The sequence below is a fragment of the Suricata suricatta genome, chromosome 5 (genome assembly GCF_006229205.1).
Source record: "Suricata suricatta isolate VVHF042 chromosome 5, meerkat_22Aug2017_6uvM2_HiC, whole genome shotgun sequence".
NCBI classification, from domain to species: domain Eukaryota; kingdom Metazoa; phylum Chordata; class Mammalia; order Carnivora; family Herpestidae; genus Suricata; species Suricata suricatta.
Window position 1 is genome coordinate 110,407,771 of NC_043704.1, and position 20,589 is coordinate 110,428,359.

At 37.6% G+C, this 20,589-nt stretch overlaps 1 protein-coding gene across 1 annotated transcript in view; it reads right to left on the reverse strand.

Annotated features, from left to right (window-relative positions):
- The window catches only part of LOC115291240 (arylacetamide deacetylase-like 2), a 31,894-nt gene extending 27,599 nt beyond the window's left edge, over window positions 1–4,295 (reverse strand). Inside the window, 2 exon segments of the mRNA XM_029938759.1 lie at window positions 3,880–3,982; window positions 4,224–4,295. Of these exon segments, the coding sequence (XP_029794619.1) occupies window positions 3,880–3,982; window positions 4,224–4,295 (175 nt within the window).
- Between the last annotated feature and the right edge of the window lie 16,294 nt (window positions 4,296–20,589).

Consider the following 20,589-nt stretch of genomic DNA (forward strand, 5'->3'; position numbering starts at 1 on the left):
AAAAGCTCCTGCACAATGAAGCAAAGAATTAGAAAAACTGAAAGGCAACCAAAGAATGGGAGAAGATATTAGCAAATGACATACCAGATAAAGGGTTAGTATCCAAAATCTATTAATAGCTTATCAAACTCAACACCAAAACCAAAATATCCAGTCAAAAAACAGGCAAAATACATGAAAAGACCAGTCTCCAAAGAAGACATCCAGATGGCCAACCAACACATACACAAATGCTCAACATTACTCATCATCAGGGAAATACAAATCAAAATCACAATGAGATAGCACCTCACACCTGTCAGAATGGCTAATATTACTTAGGCAACAACAGATGTGGGTAAGGATGTGGAGAAAGAGGACCTCTTTTTTTTTTTTTTTTTTTTTGAGAGACAGAGAGAGTGCACACGAGCAGGGGAGAGTCAGAGAGAGAGGGAAGTACAGAATCCAAAGCAGGCTCCAGGCTATGAGCTAGCTATCAGCACAGAGCCCAACGCAGGGCTTGAACCCATGAACTGTGAGATCATGACCTGAGCTGAAGCCGGACGCTTAACCAACTGAGCCAATCCAGGCGCACCCAGAGGATCTCTTTTGCACTGCTGGAGGGAATGGCAACTCATGCAGCCACTCTGGAAAACAGTATGGCGGTTCCTCAAAAACTGAAAATAGAACTACCTTATGACCCAGCACTTGCATTACTAGATACTTATCCAAGGAATAAAGGTATGCTGTTTTGACGAGGCACATGCATTCCAATGTTTATAGCAACACTATCAACAATAGCCAAAGTATGGAAAGAGTTCAAATGACCATCGATGGATGAATGGATAAAGAACATGTGTATATAAATACAATGGAGTCTTATTTGGCAATCAAAAAGAATGAAATCTTGCCATTTGAAACTATGTGAATGGAACTAGAAGGCATTAGAAGGCATCAATGAAAAAGAATGAAATCCTGACATTTGCAACTATGAAAACTAACTAGCTGGTATTATGCTAAGCAAAATTAGTCAGAGAAAGACAAATATCATATGACTTCACTCATATGAGGACATTAAGATACAAAACAGATAAACAAAAGGGAAGGGAAGCAAAAATAATATACAAATGGGGAGGGGGATAAAAACATAAGAGACTCTTAAATATGGAGAACAAACAGAGTTACTGGAGGGGTTGTGGGAGGAGGGATGGGCTAAATGGGCAAGGAATATAAAGGAATCATTATTGCACTATATGCTAACTTGGATGTAAATTTAAAAATAATAATAATAATAATAATAATAAAGAAAGGAAGAGAATCATAAAAAGAATAAGCTAAGTTAATACCAAAGTTTTTCTTATTATTAACAGATACCTGTTCAAATTCATTAAGAGCCACAATGCAGTATATCTTTATAACATCTGAATAAATGAAATGAATGACATTAATGTCATGAGGGATGAGAGAGAATCACTGAGAATACTGAATTATAAGGTGCGTATACCAATAGTGAAATGCTATATACATTTGAAGTAACCACTAAAAAATGTTCATGAAATAAGTGTGATATGCTGAGAGAAGAAAGAAAAATGAATAATATAAAATGTTTGACTAAATCTGAAAAGAAGGAAAAGAGGCAACCATGAAGAAACAAAGACGAGTATAATGAATAGGAAATAATTACAAACATGATAGATACTAACACAACTTTACCAATAGTCACTTTAAATATCAATAGTCTAAATAACATAAGAGCTGGAAGATTGGATAAATAAACAACACTCCATTTTTTTTGCTGTCTACAAAAACTCATTTTAATTATATAGACACAGATGATTCAAAGTAAAGAGATAGAGACACACCATGCTAACACTGATCAAAAGAAACAAGGATTTATTATGATAATTTTAGACAAAGCAGATTTCAGAACAAGGAAACTCATCAAGGATAAGAAGCATTATATAATAATAAAGCAATTAGTTTCCAAAAAGACATCAGAATCCTGAACATGTAAAGGACATAACAACAGAGAATCAAAATATGTGATGGAAAAAAAATGATTGAAATGTAAGGAGAAATAGACAAAACAATGGTTACAACTAAAGCCTTTAACATCTCTCTGTTAGTCATTGAGAGATCTAGTGGCAGAAAATCAGCAAACATATAGTTGAACTGAACAGTAGCATCAAACAAATGAATCTCATTGATATTTATAGAATACTTCATCCAGTAGCAGCAAAACACACATTCTTCACAATGAAATTCCTCACGTGGCATGAGATAGACTTGAATGTGTACCATAAAACACCTTAACAAACTTAAAAGAGCAATCATGCAAATCATGTTACTATCTTGAATAATCCATAACTGCAGAGAATAAATTTAATGAGATTCAAGTGATCTGTGCAGTGCCATACATGGACAGTAATGGATCATGTAGGTGAGCTGCTCAGATCTTCTGAGATACTCTTTAAACTATTTTTGTGTTTCCTGGTCTGAGGATGCTCTGTTTCAGACATCCTCCTGTGACTCATTCTGAAGAACTCCTTTAGGATGCTACACCAGTACACTTTGTCACACATCAAATTAAACAATCAGAGTGCCTCGAATTTCATACCACAACAACCACCACTCATGCCTTAGCTGTATTTTATTAAATAAGGTAACATGGAAGCCCCAGCTCCACTTCCTGGGGTCCAGACAGGAAGGCTGTGGTGCAGCCTATACTCCAGAATGTTTGTGTGCAATCTGGCTGCATTCTGAGGGTGCTATTTTGACACCATATACCTACTTACCTATGGTCTCTCAACATGACAGAGGTTCCACAAGTTTCCCAGGAAAATGCACAAAGGCATGGGGTGCCAACAAGGCTCAGTTGGTTAAGCATCTGATTTCAGCTCAAGTCGTGATCTCATGGTTCATGAGTTCGAGCCCCATGTCGGGCTCTGTGCTGACAGCTCAGAGCCTGGAGCCTGTTTCAGATTCTGTGCCTCCCTCTTTCTCTGTCTCTCCCCCTCTCACACTCTGTCTGTCACTCAAAAATGAATAAACATTAAAAAGAAAAAAAGGAAAAAAAGAAAATGCACAAAGTTTTTTGACAGAAGTTCTTCTGGGCCCCATCTCTTTCCCTAGCTTCCTCAAAAAGATGATTTCTTGAACTGAGAAGATCAGCCATCAACTTCAATCTCAGATGCTATCAGGAAGAAACAGTGATAAACTGAGGCCAAACTGACAGAGGCCAACAAGACTTTATTTACACCCTTCTTGGGAAGGTTCGTGCTGCTTCAGAGATATACAGAGTTCACATGTTCCATTTCTTCCCTTGCCAAACCATTGTGAAATAAAGATTTAAGTCAGAAATTTATCTACTCCTTAGCAGTGTTGACGGGGGAAAAAATGAGTAGACCTTTATTCTAGTAGGAGTTGAAGAAAACCACAAACTTTAAACCAAAGAAATCTAGAAACAATATCAGACTATACAATTATTTTAAAAAATTAGCAGAAAAGAAAAAGGAAGAAGCTAAAGTATTTTTGCTCTCGTGATGTATTTCCTGTGTCCAAGCTAGTTTGCTGAGATAGTGAGAATTACTTTCCTCTGGGCACACAGAAGAAGCACACTTGTTAATTAGTCTCCCAACAGAGCTGCTTGGTGTTCAGACTTATCTGAGCAGATATCAAACTCTTCAGAGATTAGTCGGAAACTGTGAGTGGCCAGTGTCCACAATGGAAGATTTTACAAAGAGGCTTCAAATTGCCTGTCCTAACCTAAGCCACGGGCACCGTCAGGAACATTACTGGAAGTTATTACCTAGCTCCCAGCAGAAGGCAAGTCAGGAGAGTGCTGGCAAAGAACCTAGCTGGGGTTACGTGATAGTCTCCAGGGCATTCGACATGGCCTACTTCCAAAGAAGTCCATGCTACTGCTAGGACATTTCACATCTGACAGTTGTTCAGAAAGGACGCAGCTGTATTCTTTGTAACTGGTGCCACAGTTAAACTCTCCCTATAATTCAGGGAATGCTTTGTCCCAGTTCAGAACTGGTGTCAGAGTCATGAGAGAGAACTCCAGTTGAGTATGGACTACTGAACTATTTCCTCAAAAGCAATTTTTCCAGAACATGCTGAAAAAGAACAGTAAGAAGGTGAATCTACAAAGGCCATTTCATTGATTAAAATTACCTTTACATCTTGTAGGCAGCACAGGAAGAACATCAAAGTGTTTTGTTTTGTTTTTTTCCTCACACCAACAGCAACCAGGATGGAGGGTCAGTGGTGGCCCAAAGAGGCTGCAGCAATACCTCAGCCTGGTCACGCATTCAGTACACTGATAGAGCTTGCAAAATAATGGGCACCATCCAGGAATCCCCCCCTGGGGAAGGAACATTGACACAGAGAAGGTCACTCAACAGATGGAACAGTCATAATTGCAAGACCCCTTAATGGTTCCAAAAAATTGCCTTTAACACTTCTAACCGTCTGGGCGCCTGGGTGGTTCAGTCAGTTAAGCATCTGACTTCTGCTCAGGTCATTATCTCATGGTTCTCATGAGTTCGAGCACAACGTCGGGCTCTGTGCTGACAGCTCAGAACCTTGGGAGCCTGCTTTGGATCCTGTGTTTCCCTCTCTCTCTTCTCCTTCCCCACTAGCACATATTCTCTCTCTCTTTCTCTCTCTCTCTCTCTCTCAAAAATAAACGTTTTTTTTTTAATTTGCAAAAATACTTTTAACTGTCTCATATCTGGCTCTAACTTTCCTTTGGGAAGCTAAATGTAATAACTTTCTTTTCCCAAAATTAGTTTATTTTTCCTGACTCCATTATATTGCCTGTTATTCCAACACTCAATTATAAGACTTATGCTTTCAAAAAAAAACACAAAAAAGATAGTCTGTCAAAAAAACCCACAAAGAAACCAAAAATTAATATGGTAATTGCATATTAAAAAGAAATAAGAAAAAAATGAAATAAAAAATGTTATGAATATCAATTCCAAATAAAGCTATAGAGACATCACTGCATAAGGTAGTGCCTTTCTGTAGTCCTTGAAGGAATGTTAAATGTTTAGTGTTAGAATAAGAGTAACTTCATTCAAAAACCAAGACTACGCTGGCAGTTTATCTCTTTTACCTGGCCTCATTAGTTTTTTTCATTGTGTGCTACCTGAAAATAACAGATTTTAGAATTCTGCTTTATTTTCTTAGTAGGCTTATTTCCAAAAATTTCCTTTCAATATTTATTCTTTCAATTTCATTCCAATTTAAAACTTTCATTGTGTTACCACATCATTAAAAGATCAAATTTCTATTGTTTCCACTAACAAATGCCCATTTCCTTCATTTAAAAAACTAAAAAAGAAAAAAAGTAGAAAAAGGACATAATTCCAGACTTGTAACTGACACAAAGTCCCTCTTACTATATCTGCCCAGGTGTTTCAGCATTTTAGGTTACATCATTGCTCAGTACCCACAAAAGGAAATTTTTTAAATTCTGTGGGCACTTAGAAGTTATACGATCCACTCATCAGGTGATGGACATTTAGGCTCTTTCCATGTTTTGGCTATTGTTGACAGTGCTGCTATGAACATTGGGGTACATGGCAATGAGAAAGAATGAAATATGGCCATTTGTAGGAAAGTGGATGGACCCTGAGGGTGTCATGCTAAGTGAAATAAGTCAGGCATATTAGGACAGATACCATATGTTTGCACTCATAGGTCTAACAGGAGAACAGGAGAAACCTAATGGAGGACCAGGGGGAGGGGAAGAGGGAAAGAAAGTTGGGGAGAGAGAGGGATGCAAAACTTGAGAGACTATTGAATACTGAAAATAAACTGAGGGTTGAAGAAGAAGGGGGAGGGGGGAAAAGAGGTGGTGGTGACAGAGGAAGGCATTTGTGGGGAAGGGCATGGAGTGTTGTATGGAAACCAATCTGACAAACTATTAAAAAAAAAGAAGTTATATGATACTCATTTTACACCTTTGTACATTACCTTGTTAAAATTTTACAAAGTACTAAAGATTATAAAATCTCTCTGCTTTACAGATAAGAAAACTGATGCCCAGAAAGTCTGACTGAACAAATTTTCACAGCTACAAAATGGCAAAGCTGGGTCTAACACCATTTTTTAACATCAGCATTCTATTCGCTTTAAAAAACACAATTACCTTCTAAATTTTGTGAAAGTGCCTATAGGAATTAAAAAAAAAGATTAATGAAAACAAGATAAATCAGAAGAGGCTTTTCAGAGAAAAAAGAAAGTGACTTATTTTGTGATGAATGCCTAGGATTACAAGAAACAATGAGCCATAATGAATGTGAATGACATGCTATGTGGCTTTGAAGGAGCCATGTGTCACATTGGCACTTGGATCCAAAGATTTTCTCATGGAACATTTTTTTGGTAATAGTGCTCTGGATTGATGTAGGAAACTACACCCCACACACACTTGGATGGAGCCTTTAACAGGGCTCTTGATAGAGACTGCCTTCCTTCAATCAATAGATGGGAAGGTAACCCATGTACTATCAAGTGCTCACTCACTGGGATTTGGATATGAAGTGGAAATCCAAAATATAAGGGAAAAGAATACAAAACAAAAACAAGAACAAGGGCAACAAATAGAAAATAGTACCAAATATGGCAGACATTAATCTAACCATATCAATATTCACTTTTAACATCGATGAACTAAATTCAGGAATTAAAAGACTGAGATTGTCAGAATGGATCAAAATATAAGAATGATATACTGTCTATAAGAAAACCACTCTAAAGACACTCAGATTAAAAGTATATAGATGGGGAAAAATCTACCAAATATTTTTTTAAAAAGCAGGTGTAGCTATATTAATTTCAGAGAGAATGGACATCAAAGCAAGAAAATTTATCAGGGATAAAGAAAGGCATTACATAGTGATATGTAATAATGAAGGGGCCAGTTCCCCAAGAAAACATGAAATCCTTAACATGTATGTATCTAACAACAGCATCCAATTACACAAGACAAAAACTTATAGAACTTCAAAGAGAAAGAGATGAATCTACTATCATCATTGGAGATTTAAATACCTCTCTGTCAGAAATAAACAGATGCAAAGCTAAGCATATCCTTATCATACAACCCAGATATTATATTCCTTGGTCATTTACCAAAAGGAGTTACAAACTTATCTCCACACAAAAACTTGGACACAGGCCTTTACAACAGTTTTATTCATAATTGTCAGATCTTTGAAGCAAATGAGATGCACTTTAGTGGATGAATGGCTAAATAAACTGTGAAACATCCAGACAATGGAATATTATTCAGCACTGAAAAGAAGTGAGCTATCAAACCATGAAAAGATATGGAGGAAACTTATTACTAAGCGAAAGAATCCAATCTAAAAAAGCCATGTGCTATATAGGATTCCAACTATATGACATTCTGGAAAAGAGATGAAGACAGTAAAAATATCAGTGATTGCCAGGAGTTGGGGTATCAGTGGGGGAAATGAATAAGTACAGCAAAGAAAAGTTTTACACCAATGCAAATATTCTGTATGATATTATAATGATGGATATAAGTCCTGTCCATTTGTCCAAACCCACATAATGTGCAACTCTAACATAAACTATGGACTATGGGCAACAATGATGTGTCAATATAGGTTCACCAACTGTAACAAATGTACCACTCTGAAAGGGGATATCATTAATGGGGAAGCTAGGAATGTGTGTTGGCAGGAGGCATATGAGATATTTCTTATCTTTCTCTTAGTTTTGCTATGAACTTAAAACTTCTCTTAAAAATATACATAATCTTTAAAAAAAATAAAACAACCAGTCACTCTGAAGTTTAAGGGCATACAAGATAATCATGAAAGACAGCCTACCAGTTTTTCTGTGAGAATGTCACTTGCTTATCCACTTCTTCCTTTGTTTTTCTTTAAATCAAGTTGTAGCAGCCTCAGTGAAAGTAATGGATAGGGAGAACGTAGGGCTCTAGAAGTGATTAGGAAAAAAGGGACTCAGCAGACATTGTACTTTTAGCAGGAGGTGCCTAATGTATCTGATTGATACATCGTCATCAACTATTATGGGAGGCAGGACAGTATGTAAAGAAACCAGCTCATAATGGCTGTCAAGAAGCCACTGGTAAGTGTTCAGCTCTTTTGCAAGCCAATTGTTAAATAAGCTACTACTAAAAAAATTAACATAAACCTACAACTAAATCACATTAAAAATAAAGTTAATAAATTCTAAAAATTGATCACTAATAAAAAAATTCGTTTTATTACATTTACAATTACCTATGCTCATGGGGTATTTATGTCTCTAGTATCGACATAGTGGAAAAAATATGTAATGGTGTGCTACTGCACATCTCTTCCAGCTTTGTGTTCAGTTACATCATGTGGATCATTTGACAGCAGCCAGGACTGTAGTATTTATAGCATTGAATTCGGCAATGCTACAAGTCAGGGCTTTTCTGGGAGAGCCAGTTGTTGAGTCTTAGCCAGCACACCACTCCGACAGCTTTACCTGCAGGTGCTGATCCCAACGCTTAACTGGCATCAACTTTCCACCACCGGATCTGCCTATTAGTCTCCTGTCATAAAAACCAAGCCCTGCCTCCAGGAATTAGCATGTTTCAGCAGAGAGGACATAGGTTCATGTTCTAATTTGTGACCTCTTCTGAATCTCAGGTTCTTCTTCTATAACCTTCATTCAATATATTGAAAAAAATAGTGGAAAATGAAGTGAGATACATAAAAAACCTGGAACATCAAAGGAGCTCAAAAATATTATTTCTAGCCATATTTCCCCTTAATGGGGATCCTACTTTGAATGAACTTGAGGAACAAGAGAGAGAGAGTTAATAGTAAGGACACTAAACAAATACCAAGCAGAATAAAATATAAGTAATCTACATATATAGGTTGTGAGAGAATGTTTATAAAATTTCGAGCATTATCAAGATATTTAACCACTCAAAAACTTTCCCCTTAGACATTTCCTTTATTCAAGTCACAATATATGTTATCTTTATAAACAGACTTATAGACCATAGGGTGTAAGGATTCTGTCTTCTTTCTACTGCACAAAACCAAGTAAATATATTTTGTGGTAAATGTAATTTACTAGATTTATTCTACAAAGACTTTCAAGATGCAGATCACTATAAAATCCGCATATGCTCATTTGTGGTCAACAGGAACTTCCATGCCTACAGGGATCAGGGGGGAACCTTACCATGAGTGCACTAGCATTTATGAGATCTATGACCATTACTCTCCAGACTTCTGTAAGATTATCTAGGATGAACACGAACACTACCATCAATGAGAAAACAAATCAGTCCAAAGCACTCAGCTTTGAACCTGTGATAATCTTTTCTCCAATCTCTGCACAGTAATTAGTTTGGCATTGCTTCATGATAAACAATGGGCAGCAGTCAAAAGTAGAATCCTCTTAGATAATATCATCTACTAACCTGGATCTACTGTTCAGTACCAAAGCTGACAGTGACAGCAGGAGCTGCTTCAGCAATTATACAGATTCATTGGAATAGAGGGCAAACCAAGAATGCATTATCAGTATATAATTAGTACCTCTCACAGCAGGCTTTCACCCTGGGACACAAAACCAGCAACACTTTTTTGGTTTTGAAAATATGAGTAGAGCACTGAATAAACCAAGATATGTAGCTATATGATTGGTTTGTTGCAAATTTGAGTGAGAAGAGGTTTAAAAAATCTGTCTACTAAATCTAGTCAACTTCGGACTAACACCATTGAAATGAATCATTAATAGTCAAAAATAATTGCTTAGTGCAGTGAACTGAGCGTTGGATAAGAAAATAAATGATTCAAGCCTGGGTAACTCCATCAGTTAAGTCATGGATCTCGCATCAGGTCATGATCTCACATTTGTGGGATAGAGCCCCCACATCAGGGTCTGAGCTAACACCATGGAGCTGGCTTTGGATTCTCTCTCACCCTCTCTGCCCTTTCCTGGCTCATTTTCTCACTTTCTCTCTTTCTTTCTCTAAATAAACATTAAAAACAAACCAAAAACAGGAAAATAGAGTATTCATTCTTATCCAAGTTCCATCATTCATTTATTCAATTCTGAAACATTTATTGTCTACTATATGCTGGACATTCAGTACAGCCTGGAGTTTCATCATCGGAAAATCAATTATTCTATAAGCAAATGATTATTGTATGCCTGTTTTGTACTAAGTCCCCATTAAGCAAAGGATCATCTTTATCTTTTCTGAAACTAGGTAGATAAGTGCACAATCAAGAAAAACGTTATGAGCCACCCACCAATCTTGTCCCTTACAACTCAAGGTGAGCAAATGCTGGCATACTCCTCACCTTCCTAGAATTTAGTGTACCTGTCTTTTCTGAGTTTTACTTTCCTAAGTTTGGCTTTGGAGTTCTTATCCTGTAAGTTTTTGTTTAATTGATACTGCTCCTAGGCTTTCCTCGTTATTTTACAGCAGAATTTGCTATTGTCACTTCTCTTTCTGTTCTTTTCCCCCATGACCTAATTTCTCATTGAAAGCCTGATTGATGTTTTTCCCCTTTTGCATTAGTTATAAAGAAGGAGAATCATTGTTCTGAAACATTTGAGGACTAGAGACAATCAATACATGCAAAACAGTAAGGACAATACAGTAGACAGATGTTTTCTTTATTTTTGAGAGAGAAAGAGTGAGAGTGAGAGAGCGAGAAAGTGGGGGAGGGACAGAGAGAAAGGGGGACAGAGATTCAAAGCAGGTTCCGTGCTGACAGCAGTGGGTCCGATGTGAGGCTTGAACTCACACACTATGAGATCATGACCTGAGCTGAAGTCAGGCCCTTTACCGACTGAGTCGCGCAGGTGTCCCATGGACAGATATTTTTTAAATAACCAAAATGGTGTGCTTTCTATTTTCCCTGCTTTACCCAGCACTTCCTTTTCCCCATTTGGGCAGCTAAGTTTTCTTTTCCCATTGTCTCAAAGATGAGAATTTCCTATGACAATTACCTTCACTCCATAAGTCAAAACACCAATATGAGAATTCTTCTACCTGCTAGGAATGTTCATCTATAGTATGCATTCAAGAAAGAAGGAGAAAGCAATGGAAGTATATAAATCCATTAAATTCACTGTGAGATATAGATTTGGACCAAAATATCAATTATCTAATTTTATGTTCTCTTGCTCTAATAGGGGAAAGCAGGGGAAAGGAGAGTCATGATTTTTTGGGGGGTCTGCAGGTATGTGTGTGGGTTCAACATCTCTACCAAACATCCAGTGAAATATGTGAATATTCTCCTTTCCTCAGTGCTATTATTCAGGTAAATGGACATGTCCCATTGGACAAGGTCTATAGATGAATCATTATTCAATTCATACACTAGCTGTGGCACTGCAGGAATTTTCCTAAAATTATCTCAGTCTCTCCTTCAATACGTAACTCTGAATCAAAAAGTTGTTAAGCTAACAATATTGGATCAGGGATTGAAACAGCTGACATCAATCATCATTCATCTTTATCTTTTCTGAAACTAGGTAGATAAGTGCACAATCAAGAAAAACGTTATGAGCCACCCACCAATCTTGTCCCTTACAACTCAATGATCTCTTGATCATTAATATTAATTGGCTACAGGTCAAAGCCTCCAAGTGACTAATCTGACACTGCTCTTTATTAGTGTTTTCATCTTATCTATGTTGACAAAGTTCTGCCACCTAGGTTCTGCTATTCCAGAATTCTCTCCAACCCATGGACACTAGGGGAGACAATATTGTCCTTAAAAAAAAAAAAAAAAAACATTTTACCACATGCGGTGTTATCTCATTAATTGTATTTTCCTAGTGATCAATAATATTACATAGTTTTCATTCACTTTTCTGATCTCTTCTGTTTCTGAGAGCATTACATGGATAATTTTTTTTAATCTAGGAAGGATAAATCCTTATCACAAACCTGTATCTATATTTTTGGTATAAGATAGCAGAAAACCTCATGCCCAAATGTAACTCCTGTTCCTGCTATTCAGGGGTAGACGTTCTTGCCAGAGTCAAGCTCCAGCAGGTCCAGGGTCCCCTGAAGGAGAGATGGTTTCAGCGAAAGAGAGGGTTGAGAGAGAGCCCTGGATTTCTTTCTTGGTCACCAGCCGGTCATCATCTCTGCCCTGTCATGTTTTGTGTCTTTATTTGTAGATTTAAGTGTTAACATGACATCAAAAAGTGGAATTTTTACAAATATTTCTCAGTGATAAAAATGCTTTGAAAATGGTGCAGAAACAGGTTTTACAGAGGCATTTTTCAGAACTACTCTAATTACAATGAGGTAATTTACACATCATAGTATAACAGGATATTCTCAGTGAAAAGCAGATAACATACACATTTGTTTGAACAGGTAGTAAATCTTACAACTAAGAAGATAGCAGGATGTTTTCAGTGAGAAGCAGATAGCAAACACATTGGTTTATAACAATAATGCTAAGATTCAGGTATAAACAAGGCTAGGAGGCAATCTGTTTGGCTCACCAGAGGAAGAATGTATTCATGCTGGTTAGTAAATAAATCTTTTGTCAACCTTGTTCTTTGATGTTGAAGGTGTAAGTGCCAAAGGTGCCCTAGATGAGCCGGCCTTTGCATATGAGTTTAAGTTGTAACTACTCTTATCCATCCTCATAATGGGCAACAATTAGCATAGGTATGCGCAGTAACTTATGCCTGGCTCTTGTTTGTTTCTTATTCCTAAATTAGGTTCTTTTTCACCAGGCCAGAGTTAATATTATCTATGTCTTAAGTTTGTGAGGCTCATTAGAAGAGCCTTTCGACAAAACATCCGCAGTGCTTTGTTTAAATTCCTCTTTATAGAGGTGGGAATATGCTTCTTCCCATGAGGTATCTGTGTGAGGAATATCGGTCTGACTTGGAACATTGTGAAGCCTAATCAATAGCAACAGGCTTAATTTCACATGAGCAGTAGTAGCAGAAGGAGATGCCAGTTTCCGCCTCTTATGGCAGGAGCCATGCACGTCTGCCGTTTCCTTACTGTGACCCTGTCTGTCATCCAGCAAGGCCGGTGTGACTCCCAGCACATTCTCCCAGATTTTCTTACCTTCAGAGCTACAGTGAACTGAATATTTCCTGTTGCTCTATTTACACATCAAGCTCATGACATCCAAAAACATAGAGGACTGCCAACGATGAATGACATCAGTACCAAAATTCTTTCTAATCAGGTATCGAGTATAGGAATAAAATCTACCTCTGAGAAGGGGAAATACAAATCGGAAAGCCTCATAAAAATGCAATATAGAGTTGTCAAATCTGAAATATCACACACCGTGATGGTGCTGTGCCAGTTTGAGGTAAAACTTCAATGATTTGAATGAGGTATAAACTATTTGAGGGATTTCTGGGTTGGGAGTCAGGAGACGTAGCTCTGGTTTACCAAGGCCTCCAAGCATCTTCTGTTTTCACAGCTGTGATGCCCTTAGTCTTGACTATGATTTCACCACCTGTGAGGCAAAGGTCTCTTCACCATACGGTCTGCCCTCAAGTACAGCCTTTTGGAAGAGGATTTTCCTTCATCTTCCAGATAGTTCTAGTTACCCTATAAGTCAGGTGACTGCATAATCTTTATCAAAATGGAAAAATTTTTTACACAAAAATGGTTACTCAAACCAGGAAAATGAGTATAAACCACAACTGATAGGCACAAGCCAGGACTTTTGGTCATTCTATTGTAAATTGTTTGTTTCTGGACCTGCCCTTTCAAATAAATAGTATTTGCTTGTATTAGGCATTTCATTCTAATGAAATAATGTCAAAGGAGACTAAATAGGGGAAAATCTCAAATTCATCAATAGTAATAGTGAGTAGAAACTAGAACAAGAAGAAATCAGTGACAAAGAGAACCAGGACAACTGGCAAGAATAAAGGAGAAGAAACATCAAGAAGATTCTCAACAACATATGCACATCACACATATACACACACATACACACATTGTAGCAGGTTAGTCCATGGCTGCTTTCTGTAGAGATAACCAGGATAATAATAAAGCTTCAGGAGGTGTGGTCCAAATAATTAAATTAGGAAATTAAGAGAAGGAGGCGTGGGTGGCTCAGTCAGTTGAGCATCTGACTTCGGCTCAGGTCATGATCTTGCAGGTTCTGAGTTTGTGCCTGGAATCAGGCCCTGTGCTGACAGCTCAGAACCTAGAGCCTGTTTCACATTGTGTATCTCCCCCTCTCTCCTCCCCCTCTCTCCTCCCTCTCCCTCCCCCTCTCCCTCTCCCTGCCCCTTCCTCACTCACACTATATCTGTCTGTCTGTCTCTATGTCTCTCAAAAATAAACATTTAAAAAATTTAAAAAACAGAAATAATGAAAAAATTTTCACAGCAGGTATCATGTAGTATTTGCTTCAACTTCTACTTCAAAGAATGAGAAAAGATATGCAGAGAATGAATATGAATTACTTTATGCAGATAACACAAATTGATACATTGTAAAGCATTGATGCTGTTACTGATATTAAAAGTTGTGCTAAGATGGTCACTCTGAAAATAAGAGATTTTGATTACATCAAGGGGAGGGGAGCTAAATGGGAGCACTTACCATTTCAAGAAGGGGTGGGTCTAAGTTGGGTGGTTATGAGGGAATTCTGGAGGCACTCGGAAAAAGGGGAAGAGAAAAATGGCAGGCAGTTACCCAAAGAACCTGATCCACCTTGTACTTCTGTCACCCACTTTGGTACTTTTGGGCTGCCATGGTGTCTTTGAATGTCTTCTGAGCTACTCATAATGGCACATACCCTCAGGTCACCCATATTAAGGTCAAGTGCACAAAATGCAGAACCAATAAAGTCAACTTAAGTTTTTCCCAGTCTCAATAGACGTGGGCATGTTTCCTGGTTCTAGGAATGGGCACAGATCTGTTCTGTGGCTGAATTTTACCAACGTCGTTCCTATCTCACTGAAAGGAAATAATACTGCACAGTTAAGGGAAATCGAAAGCTTTTAGGGAGATGGGAATTCTATTTGACAATTTCCGGTGTTTTGTTAGTTTGCTTGATTTTCTGTTTATGAAGCCATTTGAAAACAAATTAGGGAGGAGTATGGCCACCCCACAACATTCATCATGCAATATCTGTGTCAACTACCTACCTGCTGAGGCCTGAGTAACTTTCACACACCTGTGCCCCAGCAATACACGCTATCATTGCACCTGCCCTGCCTTGCCCAACAGACTCGATTTCAGACACCTTTATTGCAAGTAACACTTTCCTCCCAGTTTCCTCAGAGGTAATGCAAACCCCTCATCACAGTACATAATGCCATTTGTCTCTGTGTATGTAGCTACCTGGTAACTCCCAAAGATTACATACTCTGGGCTTCTTGTCACACTCTCCCCACCTGCAATGTGCCATCTCACACTCATCTCTCTGTAGATAATATGTAAGGCAGGAAAAATAATTTTTACCTCTCTGAGCTCTTACCTGAGACTCCTATCAGAAAAGGCTGAGTAACGAGACAAATACAGAAGTTTAATTAACATGTTTATCTCCTATATACATGGGAATAAAATTCCCTGAGCTAGTCTAAACCTTGAGCTTTGAAAACCACCTTCAAATGAGGGCAAAAGAAAGGTGTGGAAGGGGTCAGTTATGGGTCTCTACCAGGAAAAACAGTACACAACAGTAGGGTTTATTAGGCAGATTGACATCAGCACTTTCTCTACTGAGAAGACTCTGGTGATTTAGTGTCAGTCTTCTCTTCTTGAAACAGAAAGGGAGACACCCTTACAAAAAGTTTTTTTTTGTATAAACATAAACATTCCTTATAAACAGGCAACTTCTACTGCTCTCCTATGTCTGCCACTTTTCATAATGATCCTCATGTCAAGGAGGCATATTTGGGTGTAGGCATATTCTGCTACCCTTCAACACTCTCAACCAAGTGACTTAATTTAGAATCAACAGCAATGCACTACAAAGGTCCCACCATCATTTCTGTGGTATAATCTGGGTGCATTCAAGAGGAAACAACAGACAAATCAAACAGGAAAATTCTACAAAATCACTGGCTTTATTCCACTTACATGAGGTATCTACGTTAGTCAAACTATAGAAGTAGGGAGTAGGATGGTGGAGGGAGGGGTAATGGGGAATTTTCCATTGAGTATAAAGTTTGTGTTATGCAAGATATGGCTGGAAAATATGGAACACCATGAAAACCACCTGCAGGTCTTTCTCTTAGAAAGGTAGTATCTTTCTGTCATATGTGAAATGTAAATGATGATCCACTCTTTCAGGTGCCTGGAGATGAGAATGGTTCTTCTGAGTAGGAGCTCATGTATTTGTTGAGGTTCTTAGGCCTCATCTCAAGCAAATAAATTACTGGTATCTAAGGGATGAAAATCATCCTAAGGAAAAAACTTTTTAGAATGATCTAGATAGCCAGAAAAGGAAGAATAAATGTGAGATTTAGAGATACTATCTCTTTCACAGAACCTTCTCCTCCTTCCTCTGTCATTTCTGCTCTCTCTACCCTCCTGTATCCCTTTATCTTTCTCAGCTTCCAACTGGCTTTGGGGAAAGGAAAAGCAATCATCTTTTAGACAGTGGTTCTCTTTATTACGGAATGTCCCTGTAAAGGGAGGCAGGGGGCATGACATCTTTATCTGGTAATGAATTACATGCCCTGCTTAAGGATCTGACTTGTGCATCCCTTGACCTAGTCTGAGGCACCTCCAAGAGTCCCTTCCTGGCTACACACCATGTAGCTGGGAAAGCAGACACCACAACAAAACCTAATCTGGAAACAATTGAGAACTTGTGGGAAACATCATGGTCCCGTATGAAGGCAATAGGATGGGCAGCAGCACTAGTTGCTTGGAAAAAGGCCAATCAACAAGATATTATGCTGATGAATGTCAACACAGGAAGGAAACTAAAGTGCCATATAATTTACATTTTTGCCTTAATGCAAGAAACACCAGACCTTCCTACTTGGAGGGCCGGCAAAGCTAAGGTCATTGAGAAGCTACCCAGGACTCCGGGGTAATTCACATGCCTTTCTCAATAGCTGATATTACTCATTTTAAAGGCCTCTTTTCTCTCTGTGCCAGAAGTTTGCAGAATATGTGTTTGGTATCTGCTATGCAATAGGATAATGTTTTGTTTTGTTTTTAGTGGAAGATTTTTTATTTTGCTGGCAACCTCAATACCTCACAGAGAATAATAGATAGCTGCTTTTCAGATGTATTACAACTGCCTACTCAGATTATCAATGACTTATTGAGGAGCCCAGAGAGGGCAGAATGGCAAAATTCCTAAAGGCAATCAAGCGGACAGAGTTTCAAAAATGGCTATCAAGCCATCATGGACTCCAAACTTATAAGATCCACTTTGGATACTGTAAGAATTTTTTTTCATTTTCAAAATATGCTTCACAAAGGAAAATAGATGCATAGGCTACAAAGGGGGTTAAGAGAAATTTGACTGGCTTATGGGAATTACAAAATAAAATAATCCCCACACTGCAGTCCCTATTTGTTTGGTTAGTATTGTATCATCAACAAAATCATCTCAATTAGAGATTTTAAAGACACTAGACTTTTACTAGGCCTAATGAACAGATTAAATTATTTAAAGAGATGTGCTATTTATCAGCAGAATACTTTACAGGCCACCTCCCAAGTCAACACAGAAAGTTTCCCTAAATCGACTTTCCAGAAACTAGTTGGATTTTACAAAATTAAGGCCCACAAAAAGTAAAATATTTTGCCTAGTTACCGTGTGTATGATATCTGAGTAGCTTGGGCAGTGGTAAAGCCTTAATATACATAATTATCACATTGGAAACACCAGAGGATATTAGATATACAAGGTCGTTTATTTCTACTATTGTCCAGGAATTACACATTTGTTTGCAGATTCCTACAAGTCTCAGTCCTTTGGACAAAGAAAGTGAATGAATCAAACCCTAGAGCAAATCATTGGCAAAAAACTCTGCAAGCTTCTAGGATAGAAGCTGTAGAGTTTTACCATCAGCCTTGTTAAAAATGAGACCACCCCATACCTACAAGCAGGCACAGATTCTCTCCCAGTGAACTCCTATTTGGCAAACCTATGGGTTTTGGTCTAAGACCATGTCCTGTTTTGGCTTGAGACCATGTTCTTTGCCTAATTTAGCAAATCCTCTTATAATCATTTTAATACTTAAAAATCCATCTTTTTTTTAGACAGTCTGAAACAAAGTCATAAAAACCTGGAAGGCCCAACTGGAAGATCAAAAGATTTCATCTACATGAAGATGTTCCAGAAAAAAGATGGGCTGTCATTGCCCTGAGAAGGACCCATTCAAGTGCTGATCACTGACAGCTATTAAAATAAATGATAACTAAGCTAGTTGGTACTTCCCATGGGAACCAGATCCTTAGGAGGACTGGATTACATTTCCAAAAGTAGACTTGAAACTTAAGATTTTTAAACTGATATTGATACTGAACTCAACTGAAAGGAGAGATTTGGGCTAACTTATTCTAGAACTTTTATGAAGTGAAATCTCAAAATTTTCATTAAGATTATCCTTTTAACACTACTGCAAGCCTTCTGTTCACTTAAGATTGTTTTAAAGCTTCTAGCCTTTGACAGTCTTGAATAAATAATGCCTACAAGATCATAAAGCAATTATGCCTCTAAGATCATAAGTCAAATTAAGCACTTCTTAAAACCTCAATTAGATACCACACCATGGGTCCTCACCCAATAGGGAGCAACACATGGTATTTTGAAAGCTGTTTCTCCCACAGTCTTATCATTATTCTTTGCATAACACCTTCTAGATGTGTATAAACTACACTATAGAGAGGTGAAAAGTTGACATTTTGATTACTCAATCTATCAACAAATGTTGGGTAATATCAAGAGGTAAAAATTCAAGTATTCCCTTTGTTATAATAAATGATGTACACCTTGATAACTGAAACCAAATTTTATCTGCCTCTGTCTTTCTAGAATTCCTGGAATAAACCCCTGTCCATACACATACATTCTCAAATAAAGTTAAATTGAGCCAACTTACTATGGAGGGTCTTAAAGTAAACTTTTAGCTAATTTTGAGGATTTACTGTTAGGGCACCAACATAGATTGAAACATAGATTCAAACATAGATTGAAAACAAACAAGCAAAGCTTCGTAATCCCTGGACACAGAACAATAAATATTCAGAGGTGAGATTCTTCAACCTAATCATGACCTACACTCAGCCTGGCCTGACTCTCTTCCATCTTAATGTCAATCCCTCTTTTGCAGATAGACTCCTTCATTACTGATATGCACACAAAATACAAGATAATTTACATTGTTGTTACTTTAGGAACTCAGTAAACTCAAACTATTGAAAATTGTTACTGCAAATTTTAGATTTCTTAAGTTTTATGAAACATTTTGTAATTGAACTAAATATTAAATGAACCACTGAGAGGCAGTGTAGTGCCAAAAATTATCCTTTCTTCCCATGAAAAAATAGGCTTTAAATCCATAGGTCTTGAATCCAGAGTATTCTAATATTACTCTCAAAGATTTTAGTATGCATAAAGGATGAGAAAATCTTGCCATTAAGGAAAATAGTTTCACAACAAAAATCACAAAGTGAATATTTATTAACACTAAAGATGGAAAAAGGATGTACTTAACATTTGTTAAGGGACTTATTTGAACCATGCATCTATTTTTAGCAAGTAGTTTTACTGAGTCAAATTCAGTAGAAAAACCCAGAAGTGAGTAATGATCCATTGTGAAGGTATAAGGTAGATCTGTAAAACTAAACAAAACAGGGTCAGAATAAAACATTTTAGTTTTAGGAAATAATTTGTTTAGTTCCTACTCTGTCTGCAAGTGGTACTCTGCCACTCGCCACATGGCCTCTGTGAAAACACAGAGGGCACATATATTAAAAAGATTTTTTTTCTCTTGCAATGTTTTACAAAAAGGACTTTATTTTTATTTTTATTTCTGAGAGAGAATGCACATGAGCAGAGAGAGGCAGAGGGAGACGGAGGGAGGGAGGGAAATAGAGACAGACAGAGAGAGAGAAGAGAGTCGTGAACAAACTCCTTGCCCAGCATGAAGCCATCCTCAGGGCTTGATCTCAAGACTGTCATCATGACCTAGGCTGAAATCAAGAGTCAGATGCTGAACCAACTGAGCCATGTTGGTGCCCCACAAAAATAAACTATAGAATAACTGGTTATCCAAAACACATAGAAGGTACTTCAAGTAAAAACCAAAAAACAAACAAAAATATAACCAAAATTATAGTCTCTTTAATGTAGGAAAATGGCAATTTGCTCACTTAATATTCATATCTTCAAAGGGTCAAAGATCATCATGTATTTACAGGCAACAGTATTTAAAAATGACTCATAGCTTCACTTTATTTAGAGACTAGTGCTCTACAGAATGTTTTTGCTTTTTTTTAAAAAGTATTTTATTGTCAAATTGGTTTATATATAACATCCAGTGCCCTTCCCCACAAGTGCCCTCCTCCATTACCACCACCTCCCCTTTCAACCCTCAGTTTGTTTTCAGTATTCAATAGTC